The sequence below is a fragment of the Panthera tigris genome, chromosome D1, assembly GCF_018350195.1.
Source record: "Panthera tigris isolate Pti1 chromosome D1, P.tigris_Pti1_mat1.1, whole genome shotgun sequence".
Classification (NCBI taxonomy): Eukaryota; Metazoa; Chordata; class Mammalia; order Carnivora; family Felidae; genus Panthera; species Panthera tigris.
The window spans coordinates 67,241,100-67,256,349 of NC_056669.1; the positions used below are offsets into that span (position 1 = coordinate 67,241,100).

The 15,250-nt window shown below is 46.6% G+C and overlaps 1 protein-coding gene across 1 annotated transcript in view; it reads right to left on the reverse strand.

Moving 5' to 3' along the window:
• The window catches only part of GALNT18 (polypeptide N-acetylgalactosaminyltransferase 18), a 352,446-nt gene that overhangs the window by 41,453 nt on the left and 295,743 nt on the right, over positions 1-15,250 (reverse strand). The window contains exons 8-9 of the mRNA XM_042957905.1: positions 12,084-12,221; positions 6,375-6,470 (exon numbers count right to left, since the gene is read on the reverse strand). Of these exons, the coding sequence (XP_042813839.1) occupies positions 6,375-6,470; positions 12,084-12,221 (234 nt within the window). The remainder of the gene's footprint in view (positions 1-6,374; positions 6,471-12,083; positions 12,222-15,250) is intronic.

Here is a 15,250-nt window from a genome sequence, read left to right on the forward strand (position 1 = left end):
GGTCAGCGGGATAAACTGGATCATCTTGCTGTCCTGCCTTCTTGACCTTTTTCTTCCTTCACCATTCTTGGCCGTGCTTGGCTGAAATCCAAGCCACACGGCTCAACTCTGGCCACATGTGTAATTCTTAGAGAGAAGAGTTCAAGCCCTGGCTGTGGTGAAGACTTGAGGATTAAAAAATATAGAACAGTCTGTCTCCAGCCCTAGAATGGGGACTTAATGAGGGCAGTGACTTCCATCTGGCTCATGACTGTTTCCCAGGGCCAAGAACATGACCTGGTACATGTTGGACTCTCACTGATTTCAGAAGAAAAAAAATGTAATGAATTAAAAGGTCATACAATTCTAGGGTGGGAGTGCCCTTAGGGATTTCTTAGCTTAAGCACCTACATGATATAGGAACCTTTCGTAATGCCCCTGGAGTCCACCAGAGTTGACTTGGACACTTCTGATGATGGAGAGGTCACAGTATCATCAGAGCCAATGACTGGGAAGAGTTTCTGTATACTCAGCCAAAAATATGTGCCTTTTATAATTTTGGACACTTTCATGTCTCTCTTAGATCTGTTCCTCTCCAGGCTAAACAATTCCCGTTCTCAAGGACAGTCTTGAGTTTCTTTACCAATCTTGTAATAATAAGAGCCAATATCTAGTAAGCAATGACTGTGTACCAGGTTTGTTGTCTCAGTGCTTTATGTGCATTGGTTGATTTAATTCTTATAATAACCCTGAAGGTAGGTACTGCTATAATATCTATTCTATCTATAGGTGAGAAAATTGAGGCACAAGGAAACTTTGACACCTATTCAAGGAACCCAATTGGTAAGTGGTCTGACTGGGATTTGAACCCAGACGGTCTGGTTCTTGACCACTATATATTGCCTCATTGTTTGCTTTTCAGCATTTTCAAGCTTCCTATCAAGGAAGGAACTCCTAGCAGAGTCTAGAAAGACTGTAACTTTGGGCTGATCTCTACTCCCCAGACAACAATGTGAGGTGCCACGTCCCTCCCCTGGAGTTGTGCAGTGTACCACCTGCACAGTTGTATGTGGCAGTCTCATCTGTGCATAAGTGAACTTCCCTGGTCTCTGTGGCCTCTGTGGCCATGGTAACAAGAGATTTTTCCAAGAGCTGTCAGTGGGCGGGGGGGGGGGGGGGGTTCCTGGAAATACATATCAAGGGTCTGATTTGGACCAAGTCTAAGAGATTCAGGCTCTATATTTGTCCAAAGTCCCCTCATGAGGTGTACCCTGACCACATACTAAGGTGATAGCCCTAAGCCTCTCCTTTGCTCCTCCCCATCCAACCCACCTCGCCCCACCCCCCAGGAGCCAGTGAAGTTTTTAAGGGCTAGTGGATACCTTTGGGAAGGCTTGCCAGTCAGAAGCCCTGCCTTATCACCCACTGCTTATCCTGTGCACCTGCTTCTATGTCTGGTGGATGGAGGAACTCTACCAAGGACACATAGCCCATCTCCAGGATGACCCCATCCTCTTGGGCCACAGGGCAGGCCAGACTCAACAAACTCCTGCCATGGCAGGTTACCTACCACCCTGTTCTGGGAAATGTGTTTGATCTGAGGTTAGTCTCGAGCCTCCTTATCTCTGGGCCCTAACAACTGTGCACCTCTTCTGTGGGCCTGGCGGGGAGAAGGCAACTGGGACCCTGTGCTCCCTGTACAGCCTAGTACAGGAATGGGGAGGGGGACCCAAGTCTTTAAGACTTGCTGCATATCTCCATGAAGGAGTTGATTCATAAAGCACCGAGGGAAGGCAGCTCCCAGCCTTCCTGGCAAGCCCAGCACAAACTCACAGCTTCTCAGGCCAACTAAATTTCAGAACGAAGGAATTGAAGGTAAGTAGGTAGAGCTGGGCCTACAGCTGGCCAGCACAGCTTCCTCATTTGCGCAGAAGAAGACAGGCCCAGATGAGATGAATCAGTGGTGCTAGGGATCAGAATCGCCATTACCTTTGGGTGTAGAGGATTGACCAAGAGGAGGAATGAGGAAAGCCCAGTGGGATGACAGGCTCAATCTGGATGCTGCCTACGTGGTTGCCTGAAAATATGGAAATTCACTGAACACTTCAGATATATGTACTTTAGTGTACAATCATATCTCAATAAAAGGATAAAACAAAGGCTCAGAGAGGGTTAAGGTGACATTACAAATGTGTGGCAAGACCAAGCCTGGAACTCAGGATTCCCGAAGCCCCCCTTTCCATTATTCCACTGTATTTTTGCTGCCACAGAAACTCAGTAATGCTCCATTAGTCTAGGGGTAGGCTTTGACCAGGGCAGGAATCCATAGCACATGGCCCATGAGATCAAGGAAAGTCAGTCCAGTGTGGGCTGGAGTTAGAATCTTGAAGGTATTTATACTGAGCAAGGCTTAATAAGAAAAAGCAATAGTAATAGTATAGCACTATCGCAACATTAACATCTAATATTGAGTGCTTACTATATACCATGCGCTATTTAAAACATTTTTTAATGTTTATTATCTTTGAGAGAGGGAGAGAGGGGGAGACAGACAGACACAATCTGAAGCAGACTCCAGGCTCTGAGCTCCCAGCACAGAGCCCAATGAGGTGCTCGAACTCACAGACCGTGAGATCATGACCTGAACTGTAGTCGGCTGCCCAACCGACTGAGCCATCCAGGCGCCCCTACCAGGCACTATTTTAAATACTTTATATGTATTAAATCTTTACAACAACCTTGATGGTATATACCACTATGAATCCATATTTTACAAAAATACAATAGGCCCACCTTTAAAAACTTGCCCATTTAAAAATGTGACAACTAGAGAGCATTGAAGCTGATTTTTGATTCCAGATGACCTGATTCCATAATCCATGCTCTCAGCCACAACACAGACTGCCCTATATTGAACCAGCAGCAGCTAGTAGACTGGCAGCCTTTGCCCAAACTGACATCTGCTATCCCACAGAGAAAACACTCAACATTTGTCCAATGATCCAGATAAGCAACAATCCTGCAGATTTCCACCTAGACTTGTTAAAAGCAAGTCCCTTCATTGTCTCCTGGACTGCATGTATTAAAAAGCAGACAAGGAATTGGCAAAAAGACAAAACTACTTGTGACCTGGCCACGTTGGCCCATACTCCAGAATAACCTGGGGAATTTCTGAGCTGAAAACTCCAGTGTCCAACTGCATTAATGATCAGAGAAATGCAAATTAAAACCATGGTGTGATACTATACACCTGCCACAATGTCTATAATTTAAAAAGACAGGTAATACCAAGTGTTGGCAAGGATGTGGAACAACTAGATAACATGTGGTTGGCACGAGTGAAAATTGAACTACTTAATTTGGAAATCTGTTTGACAGTATATTGGGTTGGCTTGGGTTGCCACCACAAAGTATCACAGGCTGGGTGGCTTAAATAACAGAAAGTCATTTTCCCACAGTTTTGAAGGCTGGGAAGTCCAAGATCTAAGTGCTGGTGCCTTCAGGTTCCAGGGAGAGCTCCCTTGCTAGCTTGCTAACCACCTTCTTGCTGTGTTGTCACATGGCAGAGACAGAAAGATGGAGAGAGAGAGAGAGAGAGAGAGAAACTTTGTAGTGTCTCTTCTTACAAGGACACTAATTCTATAAGATCAGGGATCTACCTTTATAACCTTATTTAACCTTAATTACTTCCTTGCTCCAAATACAGTCAGGGTTAGTGCTTCAACATATGAATTTGGGGGTGACACAATTCAGTCCATAGCATTCTTCCCCTGCCCCCCCCCAAGTTCATTTCCTTCTCCCAAGCACAATGCATTTGTTTCATCCCAACAGCCCCTGAAATCTTAAGTCATTCCAGCATCAACTCTAGAGTCCAAATGTCATCAAAGTATCATCAAAATCAGATGGGCATGAGGCTCAAAGTGTGATTTATTCCAAGGCAAAGTTCTCTCCAGCTGAGAAACTGTGATATCAGAGAAGTTATGTGCTTCTAAAATACGGTGGCTGGGCAAACACCAGTTAGACAAGTGTGTTCCAGAAGGGGGAAATTGGAAGGAAGAGGTGATGGATCCCAAATGAGTCCAAAACCCAGCAAGGCTAATTCCATTTAATCTCAAGGCTTGAGAACAATCCCCTTTGTCTTGATGCCCTTCCCTCTAGGCCCACTGGGGTGGCATCACCCTATGGCTCTGTGGAGTTGCCTGACCCTTTGGCCCTCTGAGGTGGCCCTGCCCAAGCCACTCATTGCTTTAACCCTACCCCTGAGGTCCTGGGAGGGATCATCCTGGACCACTGAAACCAGAGAGGTAGGCCTGCCCTTTGAGGTGACAGCCTTGCCCCTGGGTTTGTTGGTGGGTCTGGCCTTCAGCATCTTTCTTCTCTTGAGGAATAGTGCATGTTCACAGCTGAACAGCTCTATGCTCCTGCCTTGTAAAATCTAAGAAACCCATCAGCCTGCCTTCATTCTGTCCTCTCTTCAGTGGAGGCTTCCAGTGTCTCTGCTGGTATAAGCTCATCTCTATTTATGGCTTCTGCTGCTGTGATGGCCGATTGAGTCCACGAGTCCTACCATGATCTCTTAATCAAACAGTTGTTCAGTCACACTCAGAGTTCTCTTCAGAACATGCCATATGGACAGGATGAGAATTTTCCAAATCTTTGAGGTTAAATGGGGTCATAAGAGTCAAGCCCTGATCTAATGGGATTAGTGTCCCTTCAAGAAGAGACACCAGAGCTCTCTCATTCTTTCTCTTCCTGCTGTGTGAGGACACAGAGAAGGTAACCATCAGCAAGTCAGAAAGAGCCCTCACCAGAAACCACATCAGCCAGCACTTTGATCTTGAACTTCCCAGCCACCAGAACTGTGAGAAAATAAATTCCTGTGACATTTTGTTACAGCAGCCCCAGCTGACAAATGCAGCCATTGTCTGCTAAAAGTAAACACACATCAACCCTATGATTCAGTGATTTGACTCAGGTATAAATCCAAAAGAAATGAGTCCAAATGTGCACCAAAAGACATGAACAAGGATGTTCATAGCAGCAGTATTCATGATACTCTCAAACTGGCAATTTCCCAGGTGTCCATCAGCCATAGATATATAGGCAATACTGTATATTCATAAAATGGAAAATTACACAGTAATGAAAATTACAGCTACATGTAGCAGCATGGAGGAACTTTACAAATATGAGGAAAGACAGAAGCCAACATGAGAAAGCATACACCCTAGGATCCTATTTATATAAAATTCAGAATCAGGTAATAATGCTCTTTTTTTTTTTTTTTTAATCTAGGGACTGGTTATGTTGGTGCATTTGCTCTGAAAACTCGCTAATCTGTACACTTACAATTGGCTACTTTCTGTACGTATGTTGTGCGTCAATAAAAAGTTTACATAAAAATAGTGATCTGTGAAAAATATCGCAGCATTGTAAGAATGAGGAATGAGCTGCTATACTGTGTGGTGTGGGGAGAGTGTGATCTGCTGACCTACAACTGACCAGTCAGTGATGTCACAGCAGCTTGGCCCCCATAAAGGACGAGCGGGTGGAGGTCACAGTGGACAGTTGCTGTAAGTCTCAGCACACACACATCGTGATAGCCTTCAGTTGTATGTTTAGGTGGGTAACCACTCTTTTAAACACTCAGTTATAATTGCACAAATATACACATCTTCTATACCATCTTTTAAAAAAGAATCGTGCCCTTCTGGAGGTAAGATAAGTAAACTCTGAAAGTGTCAGAACAGGTCAGTCTGTGGCATCCGTGGAAAAATGGCTGTCCGTTGTACTCTATTGAATAAGCCATTTCTCTTGCCTGTGTTTTAGCACCCTCTTTGGATATCTGGAGCCTAGGCTATGACTGGCTAATTTTTCCTAGGATAAATTATTTCCCTGGTAGCTTCCCCTCATTCTCCACCAGGAGAAAGTCCTAAGAGCTAGAAAAGTTCTCCTGGCTATAGATCTTGGCTCCAGCTGTGATCTACTAAAGGGCAGAGCCCAGACGCCATGAAATGGCACTGTGAAGGGATTCTGAGATGTCAGGGAGCTTGGGGGGACCTTGGGTTCCCGCCTGCTAGGGAAGGGCATGGCTGCCAAAGCGAGGACTGAGATTTACCCATAGTTTCCCCAATAAGGCAGGCGTTCCTCTTTAGAAATTTATCCCTTTCCTTGCTCCCCACCCCAGGGGATCCAGGCATCCTAGCATCTGCTCCCCCCACCTCCTTCCAGGCAAGGCAGGCATGACTCTCCTCTTCTACTCATGAGCATACTCTTATTGAAGAGCCCTGGAAGCCTCTGGGCCTACAGTAGCCACAACATGACTTTAGCTATCCTTCTCCACACTGGACATACATGTGTACACCCCCAACAAGAGCCTCTCTCCGGGAACTCACCTGTGGTGTCATCCCATGGCAGATGTACACGATGGGAACGTTCTCTGTGTCTGGACCCTGATCAAGACACAAATCGGTCTTCAGAGAGTTCTGCAGCTGGACACCAGAGGAAAGGTAGCCACACCAAGGAGAAAGGAACAGAGAAACATATGCATTAAGTCAGGAGAAGCCAGCATTCCACTGAGACAAGTCCCATGTCCATAATTGCCCCACGGCCCCTTGAATACTGTGGAGAGCAATAACCACCAGCTTTTGCCTTGCATGAAGGTGCTGAGGGAAAACCAGCCTCCTGTGAAGGAGAAGCATTTTTGTGTTGTTAAAATGTGACAGTCCAGGTAGAAATAAAAGATATTCACACATGCACATGCACAAGATGGTGCCAGGTTCTTTACCCTGTCTATTCCCATAGGGGTGGCACCACGGCTTTCAATAGTCCTTGGTTAGAAGTCTTTGCTCTGGAAGGTTGGGCAAAGTGGGCAATATGTTAGCTGCCTTCAGGCCTGAGATGTTCTCTGGGTCCTTTCTGCCTCCTGCAGATCCAACAGGGGCTGGCTTGGCTCCTGTGGTGCCCAGATGATAAATCTCCAGAGTGGAGGTCAGACAGGTGGATAAGGGGTCCAGGATGGGAGTAGGGGAAGAGAGAGGTATCTCTTATCCTCACCTACAGGCACATAGCAATCAATAGAACCAGTGCCTGGGTACCATGGACCAGTGTCTTACCATGTCTGGTAAGAAATCCAATATTCAATGTTCCTTTCTGGCATATGTCTACTTCCAGTCCCTGGAGAGGACAGGTTATGGTCCACATGGCCCTGCTCACCAGCTATAGCTGAGTAGACCATGGTGGGCACCAACATGCAGTTTAGAATGAGTTAATAATTCTATTTCTTTCTCTATTCTCCATCCTTCTCCTTCTGGAATGTAACCATCTCATCATCCTCTTACTCTGTCCTAGAACTCTAGATGAGAGAGTCAGTGTGGTCAATGGGTGGTGGCCACAAGAATTGTGAAGCCATTTAGATTGGGCATGGGGGATCTATCGGGCCATATGTAAGCTGAGAGATCCAATGTGGCCAAGGAAGAAATGAAGCATGAGACAGGATTAGAGAAGTTCTGCCCCTGCTATGGCTTTAGTGGCTTCTGGGCTCGGGTGCCCATGTCCAGTTGCACTTTACTTCCTGTGCCCATTAGAGTTTGTGGTATCGTTAGCCACCTCAACTTGAGCTAGCTGATATATAGCTCTTGTTAGCAACCGAAGCACTCTGCTTAGAACAGAAGAGGGATGTTGGAATTCAGGGAAGACCAGGGCAATGGACCACACAGGTGGGGCATCTAGCCAAGGAGGCCAGAGACTGATGGCGGCTGAGCTTTCATGGTCTTGACAACTTGTGGCAGGAAGGCAATGGACCCAATTAGGGGTGCAAAATGCAACAACCAGAGGCACGTGTGTGCTCTGTGAATCCCCTGTTCTTGACAGGGGACAAGGAACAGAGTCAAATTCTTTTCTCTTGAGCTTCTTCTCCTCTACCAGGCAAAGGCATCTCAATCCCAAACTTGCAGTTTGGAAGTTCTGAAGAAATATAAATGTGTGCCAGCTCCCTAGGCAGAGGCTCCAGAAACATCTATGTAGCAAATCCTCATTTATAAAAGAACTATTTGGCTTGCCTGTGTGAGGCAGCATACATAAACACTCTCTGGACTTCTCCCACAGCCTACAGAGAGGTGGGTGTCACATCTAAAGCTGAGAACTGTAATCCATTAGTGAGACCCGCTAACAGCTGTCGCAAAGCAAAAGCAAAAGGTCCATGGAGCCCTGATGTCAGACTTGGCTTTCTGCTAGGTTCTCAAAGCCATCCCCTGGGTGAGGAGGTAGGTGGTGGCTTTTGATAAAGTGCCCCCAGCTCTGTGTCCTTCCTCCCCCATTAAGCAGGTGGTCTGTTGATGCTGTTGGGAGAGACAGGCTGGGATGGAATCCTGGCTCCAGCTGTGTGGTCTTGGACAAAGAACATTTACTCCTTCTTGTCTGTTTTCTCCTCTCTAAAATAGGGATAATAATAGTGCCTACCTCACAGGGTTGTTATGAGGGTTAAATGAGACACTACCTATGAGTACATAGCATGGAGCCTGGTAAATAGCAAATGTGCAATAATTGTTAGCTACTATTATTACGGCTATAACCTTCCTGAGAGCCATTCAGGGAAACTAGCTTTTATGGCTGCATTTATGTGCCAGCTACCATGTGAAGTGCTTTCCATGTGTTATCTCCCCTAATCCTCAGAGCAATGCAGCCAGGTAATATGATCTCTTTTAAGGGTGAGGAACAGTGGCATAGGAAGTTCTGCCTCACCTCGTCATCTGTGATGCCATTTCCATTGCATGGGCCCTTCCCCGTGTCACCTCTACTTTTGCCTTCATTTTGTCAGACGAAGTCCTCTTCTTCCTTCTGCTCTCAGCTTCTCTGTTGCTCTGGAAGTGTTTCCTGACCCACATCTGGGTGTAAGGCCATGGCCCTATGCTTCATCATCATCTCCATTTCTCTTACTGTAGCACTTGGTGTGCTGTGTTCTTACTGCTTCTTCACGTGCCTTTCTCCCCTGTCTGAGCAGGCTGGGGCTATGTCTTTCTCATGGTCTGTGACACAGGCCACTCCTGGCCCATAGCAGACAGTAAATCCATGTGGAATGAATGAATTAGTGAAGAAAATGAACAAATGGATGGCATTCCCAAATGAACAACACTGGCAGGTGGACAAGTGTAAAGTTCTTTCCCTCGTGCAGCTGGCGACAATCCTGAGACTGAAAACTGCCCCCTCAGATGGTGTAACTATAACTTTTAAGGTTTTATAACCTGCCAAGATCACACAGAGTAAGTGGCAAAGCTAACGTTTGGAAGCTGGGTGTGTCTGTTTCCAGATTCCATCTTCGCTGTCCACACTAGAGCTGGGATGAATCCAAAGACCCTGCCTCTTGGACGTGGAGCTCCACCCTCCGGGGGAAACCCATTCCCACACTATGGGGCCCAGAGGCCCTTCTGCCTGTGGCAGTCATTAATGGGACCTGTGAGTGGATTAATGGGCTGTGTTATAGACTTGACCCAGGCCCCACTGAGAGTTCCAGGAGGTTATTTGACCTGAGCAATGTAGTTTGGCGTAAGTTAGCATGGAAAAAGTAAGAAGAAGCTTTACCCCCAAGAAGACATCTGGTCTCTGCATTTCAGAATAAAAATAATCACCAGGAAGAATGATTCAGCCTCAGCAAATCCTCTTGTGGCTGCATCCTGCTTTGCCCATCTTCACCCTGTTGCCCCCATTAAGAGTTAATTATGCTCCTTGACAAGCCAGCGTGTCTCTATTCTGTCAGAGCCCAGGCTGTGGAGGAGCCAGAAGGGAGGGGAGGCTGGCTGGGCTCCCTGAGCAGGGGCTGGCAGATGAACATGTGGGGGTGGGGGTCAGAGACTCTGCTAGCCCCAGGGATGGTTAGCACTGCTTAGTCCTTTGGGATGATGAGAGAATGGTTTTTCAGCACACCAGAGTAAAAGCAGCTCTAACTAAGGACTCAGATCCAGATCTCACCCCTGTATATGCCACTTACTATTTGATCAACGAAAGGTTTCTGGGTGTGGTGGTGAGGGCTACATGGTAATTCTGCTGTACATTTCATTAAGATGAGACCCTTTTGCTTGGAAGACAAGAATGCTTTTGGTAAGGCCCAGTACTGCAATGGCCGTATACACAAACCTCCACTGTTGCTTTCCCACTGTAGTTAATACTGTTTGGCTGATACTGTTCAGCTATAGCTGACAGCTTGGTGAGAACATGAATCCAGAAGCTGGCCCTAGCTCACAGGGGTTTGGGGCCAATAGTTTCTCCAGAGCCACAGTAGCATAACCCTCCTTTTTGGATTGGGTCAAACCATGGCCAAGCATCATATACAACTTGCTATGGGCAGAGTGCAGGGGGACCAGTAACAGCTGTGTCCTCAATATGGCCCTAGGGAGATAGATGGGGTTGATAGGTACTTCACAGTCTGGTGTGTTTCCATGGGAACAAGAGGATGTGAAGCTTCAGGTGAGAAGTTTTCTGGCACCCAAATTACACCAGCCTGAGAAATGGAGACACAAGGGGCCACTGAGTGATTTCCTCAGGACATGTCAACCATGCCATGGAAACTCTTGTGGGAGGATCTGACTCCCTCCTATAGGTTGGTCTGCTGGACAACAAAAGTCTGATTGGGGGACAGGATTCCTGGGATCCTGGCTCTGTGTCTTATAGCATCCTAGGATGTCAGAGTTGGGAGGCCCACTGAGAACATGGAGGCCCATCCTCAGTGAGCATTTTCCTCTCACCCCAACCCAAGCAGATGCTATGCCCATTATATTCCTGCTGAGGCAGGCCTTCAACTCAGTTTTGACCACAGCTTATCGGAGGGGAGGTCACAGTTCTTCTTCTGAGTTTCATCCTAGAATATCAAAAAGGTCTGCAGGGATTCTCTCCAAAGAGAGGGAGCAGAATGCTATCAGAAGCTGATGTTTTAGGGGGTGCCTGGGTGGCTCAGTTGGTTAAGCATCCGACTTCGGCTCAAGCCATGATCTCACCGTTCGTGAGTTCAAGCCCTGCTTTGGGGTCTGTGCTGACAGCTCAGGGCCTGGAGCCTGCGTTTGATTCTGTGTCTCCCCCTCTCTTGGCTCCTCCCCTGATCACACTCTGTCTGTCTCAAAATAAAGATTAAAAAAAATTAAGAAAAAAAGATGATGTTTTAGACTCAGTTCTGTGTTAATGACCTATGTGAACATGGGAAGGTCACTTTGCCTTTTTGTCACCCCCCACCCGGAACAAGGTGGTGAGAAATCTATGTAGTTTTGGGGGCTTATAAGCTGTCAGCAGAAAAGCTCTATGTGTTCAGGAATCAAAGACCAGATGAGATATCAAAAAAATCAATCAGGTATCATTGGAAATACTTTAAGAGTTGAATCGTCCTGGGAACATTGGGATAATGGTAGAATTTACCATATTAAAAGTATTTTAACCTTAGAAAATACAAGTCGTCAGGATATATATTTATATAGCTGAGACATTTTTCTATTCTAGGAGTACAGCATTATTTTGCCCCATTTAACATAGGGAGAAACTGAGGCCCATAGATGTTAAGACACTTGACTGAGAAGCAGCTTGGTCAAGATTGGTTTGGATCCGAACCACATCTGTCTGCATCCAAACCCTGTGCTCTGCCCTCCATAAGGGTAACTGCTCTGTGCCAAACAACAGGGGGTTGGCACTTCCCCCCAAATACAGTGAACTCAAGAAGGTTGTGTTCCAGAACTCCTTTCCTAGAGGCTGTGCGTGTGAGTGGAAAGCATAAGCCCCTTCAGTGGGGGAGGCATACAGGCTGGTCACTAGAACCTCAGGTACCCGTTGCTTGGGGAACAGTGGGTGATTGGTATGTTACCTCGCAATCTTAACCTAACTGCAGGGTTTTGTTTTATTAAGTAGCACATGCAGGTTTGAGGCTAGAGCTAAATTGCTTGAGGCTCCAGAGGAGAAGAGACTAAGCACATCTCAAGGGAACAGAGAGGTTCTGTCTATGAAACCAAAAGCTGCCTTTTGCCCGCTGGTCTACCAGAGGTCCCGTGGAGTCAGGCTCTCCCCTGACTCTATACCTCTCTCTGGCCTTGCTCTCTGTGTCTGAGTGAACCCCAAGGGCAGGTCCTTACCACTCCATAGGCAATGATGTCCGAGTACATCCTCATCTCCGGGTACACGCTGACCAGGTACCATCGGAAGGTCTTGCACTGCAGCTGTTTTCTCAGGGCCTTCCTTGCGGTGATGTCCCCAATGTCGATTCCAGAGTCCTGCGTGGGTGTGCAAATGCAGAGATACAGCCACCACCAGGACATGGCTTCTCCCCAGACCTCCCAGCCAACGTTCCTGGAGACTGCCTAGTGAAGGGAGGATGTGGGACATTAACTCCTTCATTTCCCCACATGTCCTTAGCCCCATGACTGCCCCATGTGGGCACTGAAATGTGAGGTCAGCACTGATGGGGACTGTCACCAAAAGCCTTTGAAAATAAATAGAACAAGGGGCGCCTGAGTGGCGCAGTCGGTTAAGTGTCTGACTTCAGCTCAGGTCATGATCTCAAGGCTTGTGGGTTCGAGCTCCATGTCGGGCTCTGTGCTGACAGCTCAGAGCCTGGAGCCTGCTTCGGACTCTGTGTTTCCCTCTCTCTGTGCCCTTCCCCCGCTCATGCTCAGTCTCTCTCTCTCTCTCTCTCTCTGTCTCTCTCAAAAATAAATAAACGTTAAAAAAAAATAAAAAAATAAATGGAACAAAAAAACCTGTGGTCTAGGTGTAGGTGGAAGGAGCTGGAGCACACAGTTGGAGTACAGTTTTTTCTACCTCATGCTAGAAGATGAGAAGTTCTGAGCTGTGGGGGGAAAGAGGGAGGGAGGGAAAAAGTGGAAGGTGGAATAGTACTAATTCAAATACTATTCCTAATAACTGCGGCAGAAAAGCCTTCTGTAATGCTCGCAATGTGGTAGGTTCTGTCCTGCATGAAACCTGCACAGAAGTTTATATGCATGTACAGTGGCCCACTTAAACCTATAGGGTAGCACTGTTTTATAGATGAGTTGAGACAAAGAGAGGTTCAGTGACCTCTTGCCCAAAGTCCTACAGCTGATAAATGGGGGAGCTGAGAGTTGCACCCAATCAACCCAGGTCGGGAGTTTGCATTTTTAACCTATGCTATGCATCTAGAAGAGCCTGTCCTCTGCCTCCTAAGACCAGGTCCTTGTGGGAGAAGCAGACCCTCTCCTAGCTTGGGGGTCTTAGTGTAGAGAGTAGTTGTGTCTCTCACTTCCCAGGTATATCAGAGTGGTGGCCTCTGAGCCATCAAGGTATAGCAGGCAAGAAGAGGTAATGGAGACATGGATGTGTCCTTGATTTAGAGAGAGAGAGGCCCCCATATTCCTTGCGGTCTCAGAGCAAAGGGGAGAACACTGAGTCCCTGGGCCTGAACACCAGCCATGGAACAGGGCACAGAATCAGCTGAGAAAGAGTTGATGTCACAGCAGAAGATGGTGAGGAGTCTCTCTAGCTGGGGATCAGGTGGAGACTCCGTGACATCTCAGAGGATGACACCACGGAGCCAGGGACCAGAGCGGGCACGTGGTATTTCGTAAGCCCAGAGTAGGGAGAGAGGAAGACAGGGAAATAACAGCTCTCTCCTACTGGCACTGGTACTTGTGTGCTGGCTGTGTGAACCTCCTGCTTCTAGCAACAGCTCTGGGGATCAAGTTACTGGGGTTGGGAAGATCATGAAATGAACAGAGTTTGAGTTAATGTCTGAGAAAAATCACAAAGATGGCCGCTGCACAAATCTGCACGTGATCAGGACAAGTATTTGGTATTCGACCATGGAGGCCTGAGTAACAAGAGAGTGTAGATACAGAAGAAATACATTTATTTTTCCCACCAGAATTTAGGTAACATAAAAATGTGAACCTACTACAGCCTGAAGTTTAAGTTCTAGACTGCTAAGGGGCAATGTCTTCTGAGTACTTCTAGATGACCTCATCTATAATTTGTCTATTCCTCGGCTCCTGCCCCGAGAACTTTCCAGCAACTGCTACTTGGCCTTTCTCTGCTGGATCCAGGAAACATGTTAGACTAATCTCTGTGCCCCAGACCTACCGCTGAGCCTGGACTGTATTGATGAAAACTAGGTTGAGAAAATATTTATGAAGTATTATAGATAAAAGCTGGCAATAAATGTAACCTGCCACTCACCCCAGCCCCAGCCCCAGCCCCACCCCAAGGGATCTGTTAAGTATTAGCTCTTTAAACTTCTCTGCCCCTTATCCTGATATCACAAAGGTATTTGCTAGGACCTAGGCCTTCCCCTTCATGCTATCATCGCCTTTATATGACAAATTAACACTGTGTCTCAGCATTTACGGGGAGCCACTGGAAGAATTTGTCTCTAGAAGGCCCCCGTGCTTTCCTAAAATTCTGGGTTCCCACAGGAAAACTTTCTTTTTACATTCAGGATCAAGGGAAAGTTGGTCTCTCTCCTTATCTAATCGAAGGTGGGAGAAATACCCATCAGAGGCTCATTTCTACTTCTAGAAGATTCAAGAATCGGAGCTTTGCTCTGCTTATATTTCTGGATATCATGCCCCTTTCCCCTTCCTATTTGTTAGTTGACTTCTGTCTTTCCATTTTAATGGTTCAGGACGTCTGTACAGTGTATTTACTGTAAAATGCATCAAACTGTTTTCAGATTGGGGGAAGAAATTGTGAAATAAGCAAACTTTCTCAGAGAAGGTCACCTTGACCCTTATTATTAGAAAACAATAAATGTATCACCCCCTTTGCCAAATACTTAGTGGATTGAATAGAGTCCCCTGTAAAATTTGTGTCTACCCAGAACCTCCAAATGTGATCTTATTTGGCAATAGGATCATTGCAGACAGAATTCATTAGAGATCTGCAGATGAAATCATTCTGGATTTAGGGTAAGCTCTAAATGCAATGGCCAGTATCTTCAATGCCACCCCCCTATCTCTTATGAACACACAGAGTCATAGAAACAGAGGGAGAGACTGGAGTGGTGCATTTACGAGACGAGGAATATGCCAGGAACCACCAAAAGCTGGAGAAGACGAAGTATCCTCCCCTAGAGCTTTTGGAGGGAGCACAGCACTGTCGTCACCTTGATTTGGGGCTTCTGGCCTCCAGAATTGCAAGAGAGTAATTTCTGTTGTTTAAAGCCACTCAATTTGTGGTAATTTGTGATGGTGGCCCTTGGAAACAAATACACCCAGCCACACAAAAAGCTGGCCAGTATTCCCGCCCGTGTGTGCAGCCACATACACAA